The 15,841-nt window shown below is 43.6% G+C and overlaps 1 protein-coding gene across 2 annotated transcripts in view; it reads left to right on the top strand.

The window, feature by feature from the left end:
- The window catches only part of gria1a (glutamate receptor, ionotropic, AMPA 1a), a 194,456-nt gene that overhangs the window by 59,884 nt on the left and 118,731 nt on the right, over positions 1-15,841 (top strand). For both annotated transcript variants that reach the window (XM_048603593.1, XM_048603591.1), the window contains exons 3-5: positions 7,777-8,016; positions 9,606-9,790; positions 15,685-15,738. In XM_048603593.1, the coding sequence (XP_048459550.1) occupies positions 7,777-8,016; positions 9,606-9,790; positions 15,685-15,738 (479 nt within the window). The remainder of the gene's footprint in view (positions 1-7,776; positions 8,017-9,605; positions 9,791-15,684; positions 15,739-15,841) is intronic.

Raw genomic sequence — 15,841 nt, 5'->3', positions numbered from 1 at the left:
CCACACCTGGTGTGTCATGTACAGTTTTGTCCTTCCTGCCTAAGGAAGGATATACTTACCATGGTTGGGGTGCAACAAAGATTCGTCAGGGTGATTCCTGGAGTGAGAGAATTTTTCTATGAGGACACTAAAACAGAAATTGCTGGAAAAACTCAACAGACCTGGCAGTATCTGTGGAGCGAAAGCAGAGTTAACATCTAAAGTCAAGTGACCCTTCTTCAAAACCATGTCACTGGACCCAAAACGTTACGTCTGCTTTCTCTCTAAGGTGCTGCCAGACCTGCTGAATTACTCCAGCAATTTCTGTTTTGTTTCAGATATCCAGCATCCACAGTTCTTTGTTTTACTTTTGTTCTATAAGGAGAGTTTGGTAGAATGGACCTATACTCTCTGGAGTTTGGAAGGAAAGGTGAGCTTATTGAAAAGGTAGGAGATTCGTTTGTCAATTTTTTTGTAAATTTCACGTGGATAAGCAGTTCCTCAAACTGTTGGCTGCTTGATGCCATGGTGTTCATCATTGCAGTCTTTAATTAACACTGCTTGAATCAAGCAGGCGGCATCTCGTGGTCACTGTAAGAGCGGCCCATGTTTGAAAGACACAAAATGACCGCCAAGGGATAAGTAGAATTAAACACCCTGCTTACACAAAATAGCCAACAAGTGAAGAGCTAAATTATACTGCCTGCTCCAACACCTAAGTGAAACATAATGAACAGGACTACTCCAATGTCGACATGGGGTCCTACAAGCAACCATCTGAGACAGTTTGATAAGAGATTGCCTAAGGATAGACAAGTGATTGATTCCAGCCTCCTTAATGAAAGGATGTTGTCTCATTAAGTGAATAGCACCACTAAGAATGAGGGGTGTGAATCTCAGCCCGTGAGCCAGCTGAACTCCTTATGCAGCTGTAAAAACAACAGCTAAAGTTATTTTGTAGCAATTGATTGTTTCTTTGAAGTTATTCACCATATTAAGAAATTGGCTCTAGTTAAAGATTCTTCAGAGAATCATAGGGGTAGATTTTAACATGAGGATAGATGCATATATACCCAAAGTATAATAGAAGCATTAGGAGAAAAACATTCAAACAAAGATGTGAAAGTTAATTAGTGTCAGGAAACACTTTTTCTTCTGTCTAAAAAAAGATGCCTGGTACACCATGAACGAAATACATTGGCCACAACTTGTTAATTACAAGGTGCTAACAGTAGAAGTAGTTGTATAACTTCACACTTTATAACTAGCTTGAGAACGGAAATTAATATATGAATCTTATACAGTTAGTTAAGACCAATTGTCTTTTGTACTTATATACATGATTGAGACAATGGAAAATATAAGAGGAATAACTGAATTTAATAAAGGTAGCACATAGATTACAATGAATAACGGAGTTCAAGCAGTCCTTAGAGATAAGCAAGTCTGACACAGACCAGAAGGAGGGTAACCAGTAACTTTGGAATGCTAATTAACAGGAGGCATAGAAAGATCCCAAAGCCTGGAGATCACCTGAGATCATGGGAACCTGGGGCTGTCCATAGGAATGCCCATCATTGATAAGTATTTCATAGGAGTGAGTGCTTAGAATCCGGAGGAAGGACTTATTGACCATGTTGTATGTGAGTATTGCAACACAAAATTTATAAAAATGCTGTATTTCACTGTAAAAATCAGTGTGTGTCATTGATCTCTCTTCCAATCTGAGCCAAAAATTAAGGGAATAATTGTGATCTCACATCAAGGTCAGATTTGGGGAAGATCCTTTGGCCCTCTCCCTGTATTAATGGGTTCTTGCTTGAATAAAAGTCTGCCACTTGCCTGAATCCTACCTGGCCTTCTGAGTCTTTGGCCTCGATCGAGGGGTATGCTCCTGCAGATTGGCGCTGAGGGCAGGGTGCTCTGCCTGAAGCCAGCATACCTTGGGCCACGATTTGGGTGAGTATTTTTATTCACCACCCTTCTGGTTAGTGTGGCACTTGGTAGGGGTGCTTCTGTAAGACGGAGAGTCTCGGGCACAGATAGCGCGAGGAAAGAAGAGCGAGGCAGGGTGTCTCGGGGCAAAAGGTGTGCATTAAAAAGATTAACAAGAGGTTGAAAATCCTCGGGCAAAAAACAGTAACAATAAATAGAAGCAGCAGACACAGTCGGGAGGGAGTCTGGGACAATAGCAGAAAAGGACTGGGGAAAAATCCATTGGGGTCCAGACTGGTCCAATCAACAGACTGTTTTCAAAAAAAAAACCTTAATTAAGAACATAACAGAGGAAGGTTGGAAAAGTGAGGGAACTGAGGCAGAGCAGAAAGCTTGGTAGGTGGGTCAAAGAAAAGGACAGGCACAGAAAGGGTTAATCATCCTGGCAGCTCTGTTTAAACAGAAGACTGAGCAAACCCAGAGACAGGCTAAGGTAGCTGCCATACAAGCAAAACAAGAGCAAGAGAAAGAAACTCGGAGAGGAGTCATGTTTCTCTCGCAACCATCCACACCACCAAAGTCAGATCTGCCTGAAAATTCTTTGCGGTATACAAGAAGTGTAGGTGATAGCGATGATGGTTCTGATGATCCCGACACTGAACAAATAATGTATGAATGCCACCATGATGATGGGCATAGACCCAGGGACTGGCTACTCCTATATTCTATGGCCCCAATTCGCACTAAACACACCACTAACCCCTAAGGGAGACCAATACAATTAAGAGTAGAAGCCCCCCTGACTTTCCGGAAGAGACAGACGCTCCTACACGCTCTCCCAAAGCCCAAAAGAGATGAAGCCAACTTGGAATTCTGGGAAAACTTAGAAGAGCTTGCCGAGGGGCATAGACTGACCCTTGATGACCTACAAAACCTCACAAAAGCCAAAATCCCCAGGGCAGTGTGGGGAAATGTAGCGGCACCCTTCAACAACCGCGCTTGGATCACAGGTCTAGCCAGACGAACAGCAGCCCAGAAATTGGCAAACCCGCCCCAAATTGGACAAAAGTAACCTTGGTCATCCAGAAAAAAGGGGAGCCAGTGGAAGACTGTGCCGAACGCAAGTTCACAGCATACAAAGAAAGTGGAGTGGGGGGGGAACCAAGATACGGACAAGGAAACCCCCAGCCGGTTGCCAATGGCAACAGCAGTGACCAAACTGTCATACAACTTAGAGCAGGAGAGTTGCAGAAACTAATCATGGACAAGTGATGGGTTACGGCCCTCGAACAAAGGGAAGGGGATAACCAGATGTATATAAACACACTGTTAGGGGGCCAGCAGTGCAGTATGTTAATAGACGCCAGAACATCTATCTCTATTACAGATCTGGATTTACCATTGACAAATAAAACCTTGAAACCAGGGTGTGGGCAGTGGGACTTAACCAGCCACTCCCAGCCAATGGATTGAAATAGAAATTGCAGGTTATATGATCAATATTTGTACCTATGTGTGTAAAAATACTGAAGGCAGTGTATTAGGAATGGATCTACTGGAACAATTTGGAGCTGTAATTAACATACACAAAGCTAAAATTTATTGGGATGGCTGGTTTAAATTTGGAACATGGAGAATTGCATGCTTCTTTAAGATTGTCTGTGCCACCATAATTGAATGGGAATGGGATTCAGAGAATCCCTACCAGAAGTTAGTAACGATGTGCCCTGAATTATGGGCAACTACCAAAACCGAGTGCGGAAGATTGGACATCAAACCGATTGAAATATCTGGGAATGTATACCCACCTAAAAGACAGTACCCCATGAGACCTGAAGCCATGGAGGCAGGTAAAGAAATTGTAAATGTTTTAGAGGAGCAGGGAATAGTAAAAGAAACTTGTTCCACTATTAAGTCCCCAATTTGTCCAGTGAAAAAACACCTGATCGATCATACAATTGACTATACCAGTCTCAACAAATACACAGATAAAATGGTGCCTATTGTGGCAGACCCCAACACCAGAAATATAGGGCCAGAAGCTAAGCTCTTTACAGTCCTAGAAATAGCAAGCAGGTTCTGGGTTGAGCCTATTGACCTCGACACCAGTATAAATTTGCCTTTACTGTAGGTAACAGATAGTCTCATCCAGGTGTGCTATCACAGGGGTTCCACCAGACAATGGCAGATGTAACAGGAAAAGTTCCCAAAACACAGTGTGTAATATTACAATACGTAGAGACATTCTGAACGCTTCTACTACTGAGGAAACTACTATAGGACAGTACTGAAAGTGTTAAAAACCATCAAAGCTTCTGGATTAAAAGTAAACCCAAAGAAAGCACTGCTAGGCAAACCAGAAATGTCTTACCTAGCGCAGATAGCCACACAAGGCAGCCGTAACATCCCAATGGAAAGAAAAAGTGCAATATTGGAAATGAAAAAGACAGTCACTGTTAAAGGGGTAAGATAAGTCTTAGGACTAATTAACTATTGCAGGAGCTTTGTAGAAAATTACAGAGATCTAGCCAGACCCCCCGGAAGACCTTCTAAAGGGGGCCAGGCTAGCTCAGAGAAAATTGAATGGGGATCTGAGCAGGAGACAGCCTTTATCCACATCAAACAGACACTGGCCTCAACTCCAGCACTAGGACCCCCTGTCCTGAAAAAGCCCTTTCACCTCTTTTGCAGTGAAAGCAATGGCAATCCATCTGCAGTTACAGAGACACGGAGACAAGCTCTGGCCTGTGGGATACTACTCAGGTGAAATGAATCCAGTCATGATGGGACAACACTTGTGTGTTCGAGCTATCCAGTGTGCTACCTGGGCACTAACGACATCCTCCCCCTTGGCACAACTAGGGAAGGTGAGATGATACTTTCCGCATAGTATAGTCCAGCTGACTGAGAGGTGTTACAGACAGTCGGCGAGCCAAATGGGAAGCCACATTGTTGCCAGGAGACAAGCACGTGGAAGTGGTTAAAGATAATAGTGAGAACCCAGCAAGCTTTGTGAATCAGGAAGGAGAAACACATGATTGTATCCTCTTCATGGAGCAGGAAGAAGAGAGACAGGGTTGAGATAAGAAAGAGCCATTAGAGGGGTAAAATGCATGTTTGTAGATGGAGCACGGAAGTATTATGATGGTGAGGCCCAGACATGGTGGGCCGTAGTTAATTTGAAAGGGAAGCTCTTAGCAAAGAAAGGATAGAAGGATGTCACTCCACCCAGGTAGCTGAACTAAAAGCAGTTACTGCTGCTCTCAAGCTAGAGAGAGGACAACGGGTTAACATCTACACAGACAGTAGGTATGCCTTTGGAGTAGTCCATGACTACATGATGGCATGAGCAAGGTGAGGTTACGTTACCTTGAGTGGTAGTGTAACTCAGCATGAGACCCTAGTCAAGGACATAATGGCTGCAACTATGGAACCAAAGGAGGCAGCAATAATTAAAGTAAGAACACACAGAAAGATCCAGACACCAGATCAGAACGACTACGCAGACAGCGCAGCAAAAGCAATGTTAGAACAGGAAGCAATAATGATAGCAGCTGAGAGAGAGCAAGAAGCCAAATTTGATGAATGGAATATTTTAAATTTACAAGCTGCAGCTAGCTCAGCGGAAAAAGCAGGATGGATTAAAGACGGGGCAGCGTTAGGAGCAGATGATATTTGGAGAAGGGAAAGTAAAGCGGTGGCTCCCACATTCTGCCAACAGACCCTATGCAGTGTTTACTATGGATTAACACATGCAGGGAGGGATGAAATAATACAGCTAATATCTAATTATTGATCGTAGAAAGGAATGGGAAGAGACATAACTAAGTTTTGTCAGAGGTGCACTGCATGTGCGCAGACAGAACCAGGACAGGGGATTAAAATTAAAATAAACCATCAGCCCCACCCATGGGAACCATGGGAACACATTCAAATGGACTTTATAGGACCACTCCCACAAGGTCAGAATAAGAAATTTTGTCTGGTCATGGTTGACCAATAATCAACACTGAAATTGGCACCCTGTGAACAAATTTCTCACAAAGATTTGAAAGGGACTTGACATGGTAGATGCTGAGGCCACTGGATCTGAGATGAGAAATTTCTTCATTCAGAAGCTTGTAAATCTTTGCACCCCAGAGAGAAGATTCTCAGTTGCTCAGTGTATCTAAGGCTGAGATTAGTGGATTTTTTGAAGTTTTAAGGGAATCAACAGAGATTGGGCAGGAAAGCGAAGTTGAGTCTTTACAATCATCCATTGTAGCCTACTCCTTAATTTTTTTTTAAATGCCAGCTTTTTCAATAATGCCCACATCCTAAGAATAAATTGCAACGATAACATGCTTTTATGCAGCATTTTTAATGCCATCACATATTCCAAGGTGCTTCACAGGAACACTTCCAGCAAATCTGCCACTGAGGCACAAACGAAGATATTAGGTCAGATGGCCAAATTTTTGATTAAAGTACTCAAATGTCTGAATACACCAAAGAAGCATAATTATGTAGAGCTATCAGCAGGCTAAGGGGAGAAATTCCAGTGCACAGGGCCTGGGCAACTGAAGACAAAACACTTAACATTGTTTAAAACAGAGAACTGTGAATGCTGGAAATCAGAAACAAAAACAGAAATTGCTGGTGAAACTCAGCAGGTCTGGCAACATCTGTGGGGAGAAAGCAGAGTTTATGTTTTGAGTTTGGTGACTCTTCATCAGGACTTAGATTTGGAGATGTTCAAAAGCCCAGAGTTGGATGAGCTCAGAATCTTGGAGGGTTACGTGTTTGGAGGGGCTTACAGAAATCGTAAATAGGAGATAAGTCCATGAAGAGATTTGAAGCTAAGAATGAAAATATTAAAGTTGAGACATTACCTAAGCAGTCATTGGCAGTCACTTGCTAATAAATATGGCTGTCCATGTAAGATATTCCATGTCACTGCTCCTGGGTTCAGTGGGTCCTTGTATGGCTGATGGCTCTATCCGAGAGCTACATCTCCAACCTCACGTTCGGCAATTACTTCCAGGAGGTGGAATTGGTCCTTGGCCTTGGGATTGCTGGCATTCCTTTTTCTGATTTACTTTTCTGTACATCCTCTTGCGGATGGGTGTTCTCAAAGAATTGCATCCCTTTAAAGAGGAGGTTCCTCCAAGTTGGTTTACTTAAGCAGTAGCCAATGGAGGACAGTAAACATCGGGGCACAGGATGATGGGTGAACAGAACTTGGCACAAGTAAGGAAAGGGCAGCAGAGTGACCTCATATTTACAGCGGGAAGAAATTGGGAAGTTCATCAAAAGTGGATTAGAACAGACACATTTAGATATAGTAAAAGCACAGCTGAGAGCTTCAACAACTGATGAGATAAGGCAGGGGTAGAGTAGGGCATGTTACAGAGGTGATGATGCAGCTGTCTTGATGATGGAATGGATATGTAGTCAGAAGCACATCTTGGAGTCAAATATGATGCCAAAGTTATGAACAGTCTGATTCAGCAACAGACCAGGATGGCATTAGTCGCTAGGGAGTGGAGCTTGTGACAGGAACTAAATACATTGCCTTCAATCTAGCCCGAAATGTAATTGAAGGAAGTTGGAGGATTGGATACTGGACAAACAGGTGGGTAACTTAGGTCCAGCAGAGATCTTCGGTTGGAAGCACCAAAGTTTCACTCATTGCTTAGATTTTGATTGTTGACCTAGATTGTTCTGACAAGACCCCAGCAGAAATGTTTATCTGTGAGACTCTAATGTTTTCATTGCCAATTTCCAACACCTTTTATTTGCCAAGTAATTTTATTTAAGATGAAACCTCTTGAGTTTTTGTGACGGACAGAATGTCATTTGCTGTTGCATTTTTTATTTCAGTCTGCTCGCTGTTCGCTCGCGGAGTCTATGCGATCTTTGGGTTTTACGACAGGAAGACGGTAAACACACTCACATCGTTTTGTGGAGCCCTGCACCTCTCGTTCATCACTCCCAGCTTCCCCGTTGATACCTCCAACCAGTTTGTCATTCAGATGAGACCTGACCTACAGACTGCTCTGCTCAACCTCATCGAACATTACAAATGGCAGAAGTTTGTGTATATTTACGATGCTGATCGCGGTAAATAAACCTTCATCCCATCCTCCATCAAATCATTTTGCAAGTCATGCCATAACTACTGTCATAACTTCACAATATAGTACAAATTCCCTGTAAATATTATGGCTCACTCATTAATATGTTGATGCCTTTCAGATTTGGAAATTGTGCATGAAATTGGAAATGTGCTAATGCCGGGAAAATGTAGGAGGATGAAACCAAGGAACTACAGACCAGTCTGTTTAGTGTTGGTTGTGGGGAAGCATTTCATTATGGACTGCAGGAGTGAGAAGTTGTATAAATATCAACTAATTACTGAATGTCAGTGTGGTTTTGTTAAAGTTGCAGTCACACCTGAATAAAAATTAGAAATTTGCAGGGCTGTGGAGGAATTGCATAACTCTCTCAAAGACCAGATCAATGTCCTCTTGTCATGCAGTGCAGCCCTCTAATTGACTGATTTTCTGACTAACCCAGAAGAGCTATTTTTTAACAAACTTCTCAACTTGTCATGACACCTCCAAAGATTGCTATACATACGTCACCAAATCTCTGTTTCTGCACTCTCTTTAAAATTGCACAATTTAATTCAAACTACCTCTCCTTGCCTTCCAACCAAAATCTATCACTTCATGCATCCCTGCATCACATTTTGTTGACCATGTGTCTATCCACTTCACTGCACTGTCTAGGTTTTCCTGAAAATCACACCATGTCAAGTAGCATCTGTAGAAAGAGAGCAACCTAACATTTCGAGTCAGCTCTGATGAAGAGTTACCTAGACTCAAAAATTTAGCTTGCTGCCTCTCCACAGATGCTGACTGACCTGCTGTGATTTCCAGCACTTTTTCTTTTCAGTACAGATTCCAGAAACTGCAGTAATTTGCTCCTAGCTTTTCCTGAAGCCTGTTACTAGCCTTTTCACTGGTTACTGCATTTCTGAATTTCATTTCACCTGAACACTTGATATTATGCCTCAGGTTTGTCAATAATATGTCAAAAAGAACAACAGTCCTAATAGTGACCATAGGGAACACCACTGCATCCTTCTCTTCAGTCCAAAAAGCAACTGCTCACTGTTTTTCTCTGACTCTTATCCATTTTAATATTCTGACTTCCACTGTCCCTTCAATCCCAAAACGTTTAATGTTTTTAAAAGCCAATTTTTTGGCTGTTTTGTCAAAAGCCCCTATGGACAACATTAGCTGCACTTCCCTCATCGATCCTCTCCATTACTTCAAAACCAGTCAAACACAAATCATTTTAAACACCCTCATTATCCCATGATTTTCCAAAGGACAATTAATCTTATCTCTTTATTAATTTTTAGCCACTGTACTCATGGGAAAACAGAATTGAGTCAAAAATGAAAAGTTTTGAACTTTCACAGAAATCTCCCAATATCAGAGATCTGTTTTGGAGGTTGGCGGTGGGAATGTAATTAGAGAACGTTAAATAGGGAACGTAAGCACTTCTCCTTAAATAGGAGGGAGATGAGGAGAAATTTCTTTACCCAGAGAATGGTGAGCCTGTTGAAGGATCATTTGAATGCTGCTTTTCTTTGATGGCAGAGTCTGTGTTGAACGTTCAACTCCTTTGTTCCTGGTCAGGACTGTCTGTACTACAGAAGGTGCTGGACACAGCTGCAGAGAAGAACTGGCAAGTAACAGCAGTCAGTATTGAGACCACCACTGAAGAAGGTTACCGGATGCTCTTTAAAGATTTGGACAAGAGAAAGGATAGGCACGTCATCATTGACTGCGAGGCTGATAAACTCACCACCATCATGAATCAGGTGACACTGGGGAAACAACAAACAGGCACTGGGCTGACCTAGGGCAGGCAATGGAGAGACAGTGAACAAGAACTGGGCAATGGAGAGAGGGAGTGATTCAGAAGGAGACCAATCAATGGAGGAATGACTAGGTGATAAGGGGAACAGCAATTGTGACGTAGAGGAGGTGGGGGCAATCAGGTCAGGGGTGGAGGTGGTGATGGAAAGGGGAGATGAGGTTGGAATCGGAGTTGGGCAGCAACAGCGTTGAATGGTTAGAATGTGGAGCCAGGAGAAATAAATAATTTGAATACTCCTACCAGCTGTGTGGAGTCTGAATTTGTCAGAAGGAGCCTCTCTGCCATTCTCTTGAGGACTTGATGCTTGTGGCGGCTGCATTCACAGAATCCTCATGCAGGTATAATGGTTATTTTTAAATATGCAAAGAACCCAATGCCTTGGTTCTGTAGTATTTTCCTAGACCAAGTACCTTCTCCTGAAATAGGACTGAGATGAGAAATTTCTACAAAGTTCTAGTGACTTGATAGAGGTGTACAAAATGATCAGAGGTATAGATAGAGTAGACAGCCAGAGACTTTTTCCTAGGGTGAAGGTAGCTTTTACGAGGGGACATAGTTTTAAAGTGAAAGGGGGTAGATATCGAGGAGACGTCAGAGGTAGGTTCTTTACTCAGAGAGTGGTAGGGGCACGGAATGCATTGCCGGAGAGGGTAGTGGAGTCGGCCTCATTAGGGGCATTTAAGCGGCTATTAGATAGGCATATAGATGATAGTATAAGGTAGCGGTGGAGGTTAGATAGACCTTAGGTTTCGGGTAAAAGTTCGGCACAACATTGTGGGCCGAAGGGCCTGTACTGTGCCGTACTGTTCTATGTTCTATGTTAAAGTGCCGAGCCTGTGGAATTCTCTGCAACAGAAAGCAGTTGAGGCCAAAACATTGAATGTTTTCAAATAGTTAAAGATGGTTCTTGGGGCTAAAGGATATGGGGGAACTTTGGCTAAAGCGGGAACAGCGGACTGAGTCGGATGATCAGCCATGATTATTTTGAATGGTGAAGTAGGCTTGAAGGGCTCAATGACCTACTCCTCCTTCGATTTTCTGTTTCCACCAACTGGAAGCTTTGGTGCCACTTTAGGTGCTAGGAAAATGTGGAGCCATCCAATGCTGAGTCTCAGATGTCGCCAAGTGGAACTAGTTTAAAAAATTGAAAAGAATTGAACCAGGATACAGACACATGCTTCAAAGTTCTGTCCACATTTAATTTCATTCTCAATCTTTGTGTGCCCATTTCATAATGGGAATCTTTCAGTGCAAACTGGTCATTTGGTACTTTTTCTCTGCCACTGGTGCTGCATGATGGCAGAGCATGGAAGTATAGTATTTATTGCTAAGAGGTTGTTATGAGCAATTATAGTATGATAAGACACAACACTATTCTTCATGTGGTAGTAAAGGTGAAAAGTAAAGATCTATGGAAAAGCCGAGTCAATGGCAAGGTCATCTCTGCATCTATGACTTGATAGGAAAGGGCAGCTTCACGTAGAGGAAAATTTCACAGTGGGAGATGAGCTGATCTCTCTATCAGTCAGGATCCCAGAGTTTAAATCTTACTTTATTCGGTCGTTTATGGATAATGTTCTCACATCGCAGTGAGTCCTGTTTGTGATTTCAGTTTTAACAGGTGATGCTAGTGAGCGTCAGAATTATCCCACCGAGCATTTCAGTTCAGTTCACCCAGCCCCCAATTAACCCATCCTTAAAGCTGGTCAGTGCATTGAATATAGTAGTCGGGAGGTCATGTTGTGGCTGTACGGGACATTGGTTAGGCCACTTTTGGAGTATTTTTGCAATTCTGGTCTCCCAGGAAGAATGTTGTGAAACTAGAATGGGTTCAGAAAAGATTTACAAAGATGTTGCCGGGGTTGGATGGTTTGCGCTATAGTGAGAGGATGAATACACCGGGGCTATTTTCCCTGAAACATGGAAGGCTGAGGGGTGATCTTATGGAAGTTTATAAAATCATGGGGCATTGATAGGGTAAATAGGCAAGGTCTTTTCCCCAGGGTGGGGGAGTCCAAAACTAGAGGGCATACGTTTAAGGTGAGAGGGGAAAAATATGAAAGGGACCTAAGGGGCAACTTTTTCACATGGATGGTGGTGCGTGTATGGAATGAGCTGCCAAAGGAAGTGGTGGAGGCTAGTACAAACACAACATTTAAAAGGCATCTGAATGGGTATATGAACAGGAAGGGTTTAGCGGGATATGGGCCAAGTGCTGGCAAATGGGACTAGATTTATTTAGGATATCTGGTCGGCATGGACGAGTTGGAGCGAAGGGTCTATTTCCATACTGTATATGTCTATGACTCTATGACTCTAATTCCGTTCTCTAGAGATACACATTTATCAGGGATTGGGTGAAGCTCTTAGATCAGAACATGGGGTTTCAAGAATTTGCTGTCTCACTCTTTCTCCTGCTGTGGGCAGTGAATATTTTCTCACACGAGAATTAGAAGTTGGCAAAATGTCAAAATGGAGGAAAAGCTGGACAACCTTCAAGCTTGCACTGATAAGTGGGAAAAGTAACATTCGCTCCACACAAGTCCCAAGTAATGGCCATCTGCAATTAGAGAGAATTCAACCGTCTCCTCTTGGCATTCAATGGTATAACCATCACTGAATCCCACTATTGTCAACATCTGTGTTGTTACTAACTCTGACCAGAAACTAAACTGGATGAACCATATAAATCGTGTGTCTATAAGAGCAGGTCAGAGGCTATGAATTCAATGGCCAGCATCATAGAATCATAGAATCCTTACAGTGTGGAAGCAGGCCAGTTGGCCCATCAAGTCCACACCAGCCCTCTGAAGAGCATCGCACCCAAACCCACCGGCCCTTATCCTATCCCTGCATTTCCCATGGCTAACCTACCTAGCCTGCATATCCTTGGATACTATGTGTAATTTAGCATGGCTAATCCACTTAACCTGCACGTCTTTGGACTGGACCCAGAGGAAACGCACGCAGACATGCGGAGAATGTGTAAACTCCACACACGCAGTCACTTGAGGGTGGATTGAACCTGGGTCCCCAGCACTGTGAGGCAGCAAAGCTAACCACTGAGCCACAGTGCCGATCATAGCTCACCTTCTGACTCCTCAGCAATATGATAGAATGTCCTCCACTTACCTGGATGCGTGCAGCGCCACAGCACACAAAAAGCTCAAAACCATTCAGGCCAAAGCAGCCCACTAGATTGCCACCCCAGCTAACACCCTCAGGATGGCACGGTGGCTCAGTAGTTAGCACTGCTGCCTCACAGCACCAGGGACCCGGGCAACTGTCTGTGTGGAGTTTGCACATTCTCCCCGTGTCTGCGTGGGTTTCATCCGGGTGCTCCAGTTTCCTCCCATGGTCCAATGATGTGCAGGCTAGGTGGATTGGCCATGCTAAATTGCCTGTAGTGTTCAGGGATGTGTAGATTAGGTGGTTATAGAGGGATGGGTCGGGGTGGGATGCTACGAGGGTTGGTGTGGACCTTTTGGGCCGAAGGGCCTGTTTCCACATTGTAGGGATTCAATGCTCACTACCATCTCACACTTGTGTGTAGTGGTAGCAGTTGTACCATCCACAAGGTGCACTGCAGAAACCTGTCAAAGCTAAATTCCAAACCCACCACTGCTACCCACTTGATGGAAGAAGACAACAAACACATGGGAACACTGTGTTCGGGAATCTAAACCGGGGAGCACCAATATCCTGGCAGGGAGGTTTGCTAATGCCATTCAGGAGGGTTTAAACTAATGTGGCAGAGGGGTGAGAAGCAACTCAGTAGGTCAGCAAGTAAAATGACTGAGGAGGAGTCAGAGACTAAGACCAGTAAAGACTAACAGGAAGAATAGACCGGGGGAGGTTACCGAACACAGCAGAACCGACAGTCTGAGCTGGGTTTGTATTGATCTGAGGGGTATGACAGGTAAGGCAGATGAACTTAGAGCTTGCCTTAGTGCATTTAATTATGATGTTGTAGCTATTACAGCGAGGAAAGAACATTGACAGCTTTACATTCCAGGATTTAAATGTTTCAAGTGAATAGAGAGGGATGTAAATGAGTCTGGGGAGTTGTGTTATGATTAGGGAGAATGTCACAGCTGTACTGAGGGAGGATACCTTGGAGGTCTTATCCAGTGAGGCCATATGGGTAGAGCTCAGCAACAGAAAGGGTACAATCACTTTGATGGGATTGTACTACAGGCGTCCCAACAGCTGGTGGGTGAGAGTGGAACAGATACGTGGACAGATTATTGAAAAATATAAGAACAACAGGGTTGATGTGGGTGATTTTAGCAGTCCCTATATTGACTGGGACTCGCTTAATGCCAGGGGCTTGGATAGTGGCAGTTTGCTAGGAGTGTCCAGTACAGTTTTTTGAAACAATTTGTAAATAGTCCAGCTTGGGACAGGGCCATATTAGACCTGGTATTAGGGAATGAGCCTGTGATCAAAGTTTCAGTGGGGGAGCATTTCGGGAACAGTGACCATAATTCTTTAAGTTTTAAGTTACTTAAGGATAAGAGTAGTCTTCAGGTGGAAGTACTAAACTGCAGGAAAACTAACTACCATAATATTAGGCAGGAACTGGGGAATGTCGATTGGGGAATGGCTGTTTGATGGTAAATCCATATTTGGCACGTGGAAATCTTTTAAAGGCCATTGAGTCATACAGCACGGAAACAGATCCTTTGGTCGAATGACCAAGTTTCCAAAACTAAACATGTGGCATATGGCATGCTTATCTTCATCGGTCAGGGCATAGAATACAAAAATTGGCAAGTCATGTTGCAACTGTATTGAACTTTAGTTAGACCACATTTGAAACATTGTGTACAGTTCTGGTCGCCAGCCTGCCTGAAGGATGTGGAGGTATTGGAGGGGGTACAGAAATGGTTTACCAGGATATTCCCTGCTTTGGAGGGTATTAGCTGTGAGGAAAGATTGGACAAACTTGATTTGTTTCCACTTGAATGTTGGAGTGTGAGGGGCAACCTGATAGAAATTTACAAATTGAGAGGCTTGGATAGAATGGATAGTTGGAGTCTTTTTCCCAGGGTAGAAATGTCAACTACTAGGGGATATAGGCTTAAAGTAAAAAGGGGAAAGTTTAAAAGAGATGTGAGAGGCAAGTTTTCTACACAGGAGGTGGTAAGTACTTGGAATGCACTGTTGGAGGAGATGGTGGAGGTTTCAGAGGCAGCTTGACGGATAGATGAGTAGGCAGGGAATAGAGGACTGTGTAGACACAGTAGTTTTTTAGTTTAGAAATGTGTTTTGTGTTGGCTCAGGCTTGCAGGGCCAAAGGGCCTGTTTCTGTGCTGTACTGTTCTTTGTAGCCACTACCTGTAAAGCCCCCTCCAAGCCACACATTGTCCTGATTCGGAAGTATATCACCGTTCCTTCAGTGTCACTGTGTCAAAATCCTGGAACCCTGTTCCTAACAGCCCTGTTGGGTGAATCTGCATCAAATGGACTGCTGCAGTGCAGGAAGGTAGCTCACCAGCACCTTCCCGAGGACAACAAGGAATGAGTAACCAATGCTGGCCAGCCGCTGACATTCAGCATCTCGATAATGTTCTACCATTTGACAAGATCATGGCTGCTGATTGTAGCCTCAACTTCACTTTACCATATAATCAGTGACTGCCTTGTCGAGCAGTGATCTGTCCAACTCAGCCTTAGCTGTATTCAATGACTCTGGCTCCACTTTCCTCAGGGAAAGAAAAATTCACAGAGCAAAGATCCTAAGAGAGAGGGGGAAAAAAATCCCTTAAAATATCACATGGGACAGGCCATTTGAGCTCGTTAAAAAAATGTTGTATTCTCTGTCTCTTACAGATCATAAGCATTGGAAAACACATCCGAGGGTATCAGTACATCTTCGCAAGCCTGGTAGGTTTACAACAACCAGCCCTGACTCCTAGTTCGGTCAGTGAGAGACTGGCCCCGAATCCCAGCTCAGTCAGTGAGAGACCAGCCCTGACTCCCAGCTCAG

This window comes from Rhincodon typus, chromosome 12, assembly GCF_021869965.1.
Source record: "Rhincodon typus isolate 14 chromosome 12, sRhiTyp1.1, whole genome shotgun sequence".
In the NCBI taxonomy this organism is placed as follows: domain Eukaryota; kingdom Metazoa; phylum Chordata; class Chondrichthyes; order Orectolobiformes; family Rhincodontidae; genus Rhincodon; species Rhincodon typus.
This window is presented reverse-complemented; position numbering and strand designations above follow the sequence as displayed.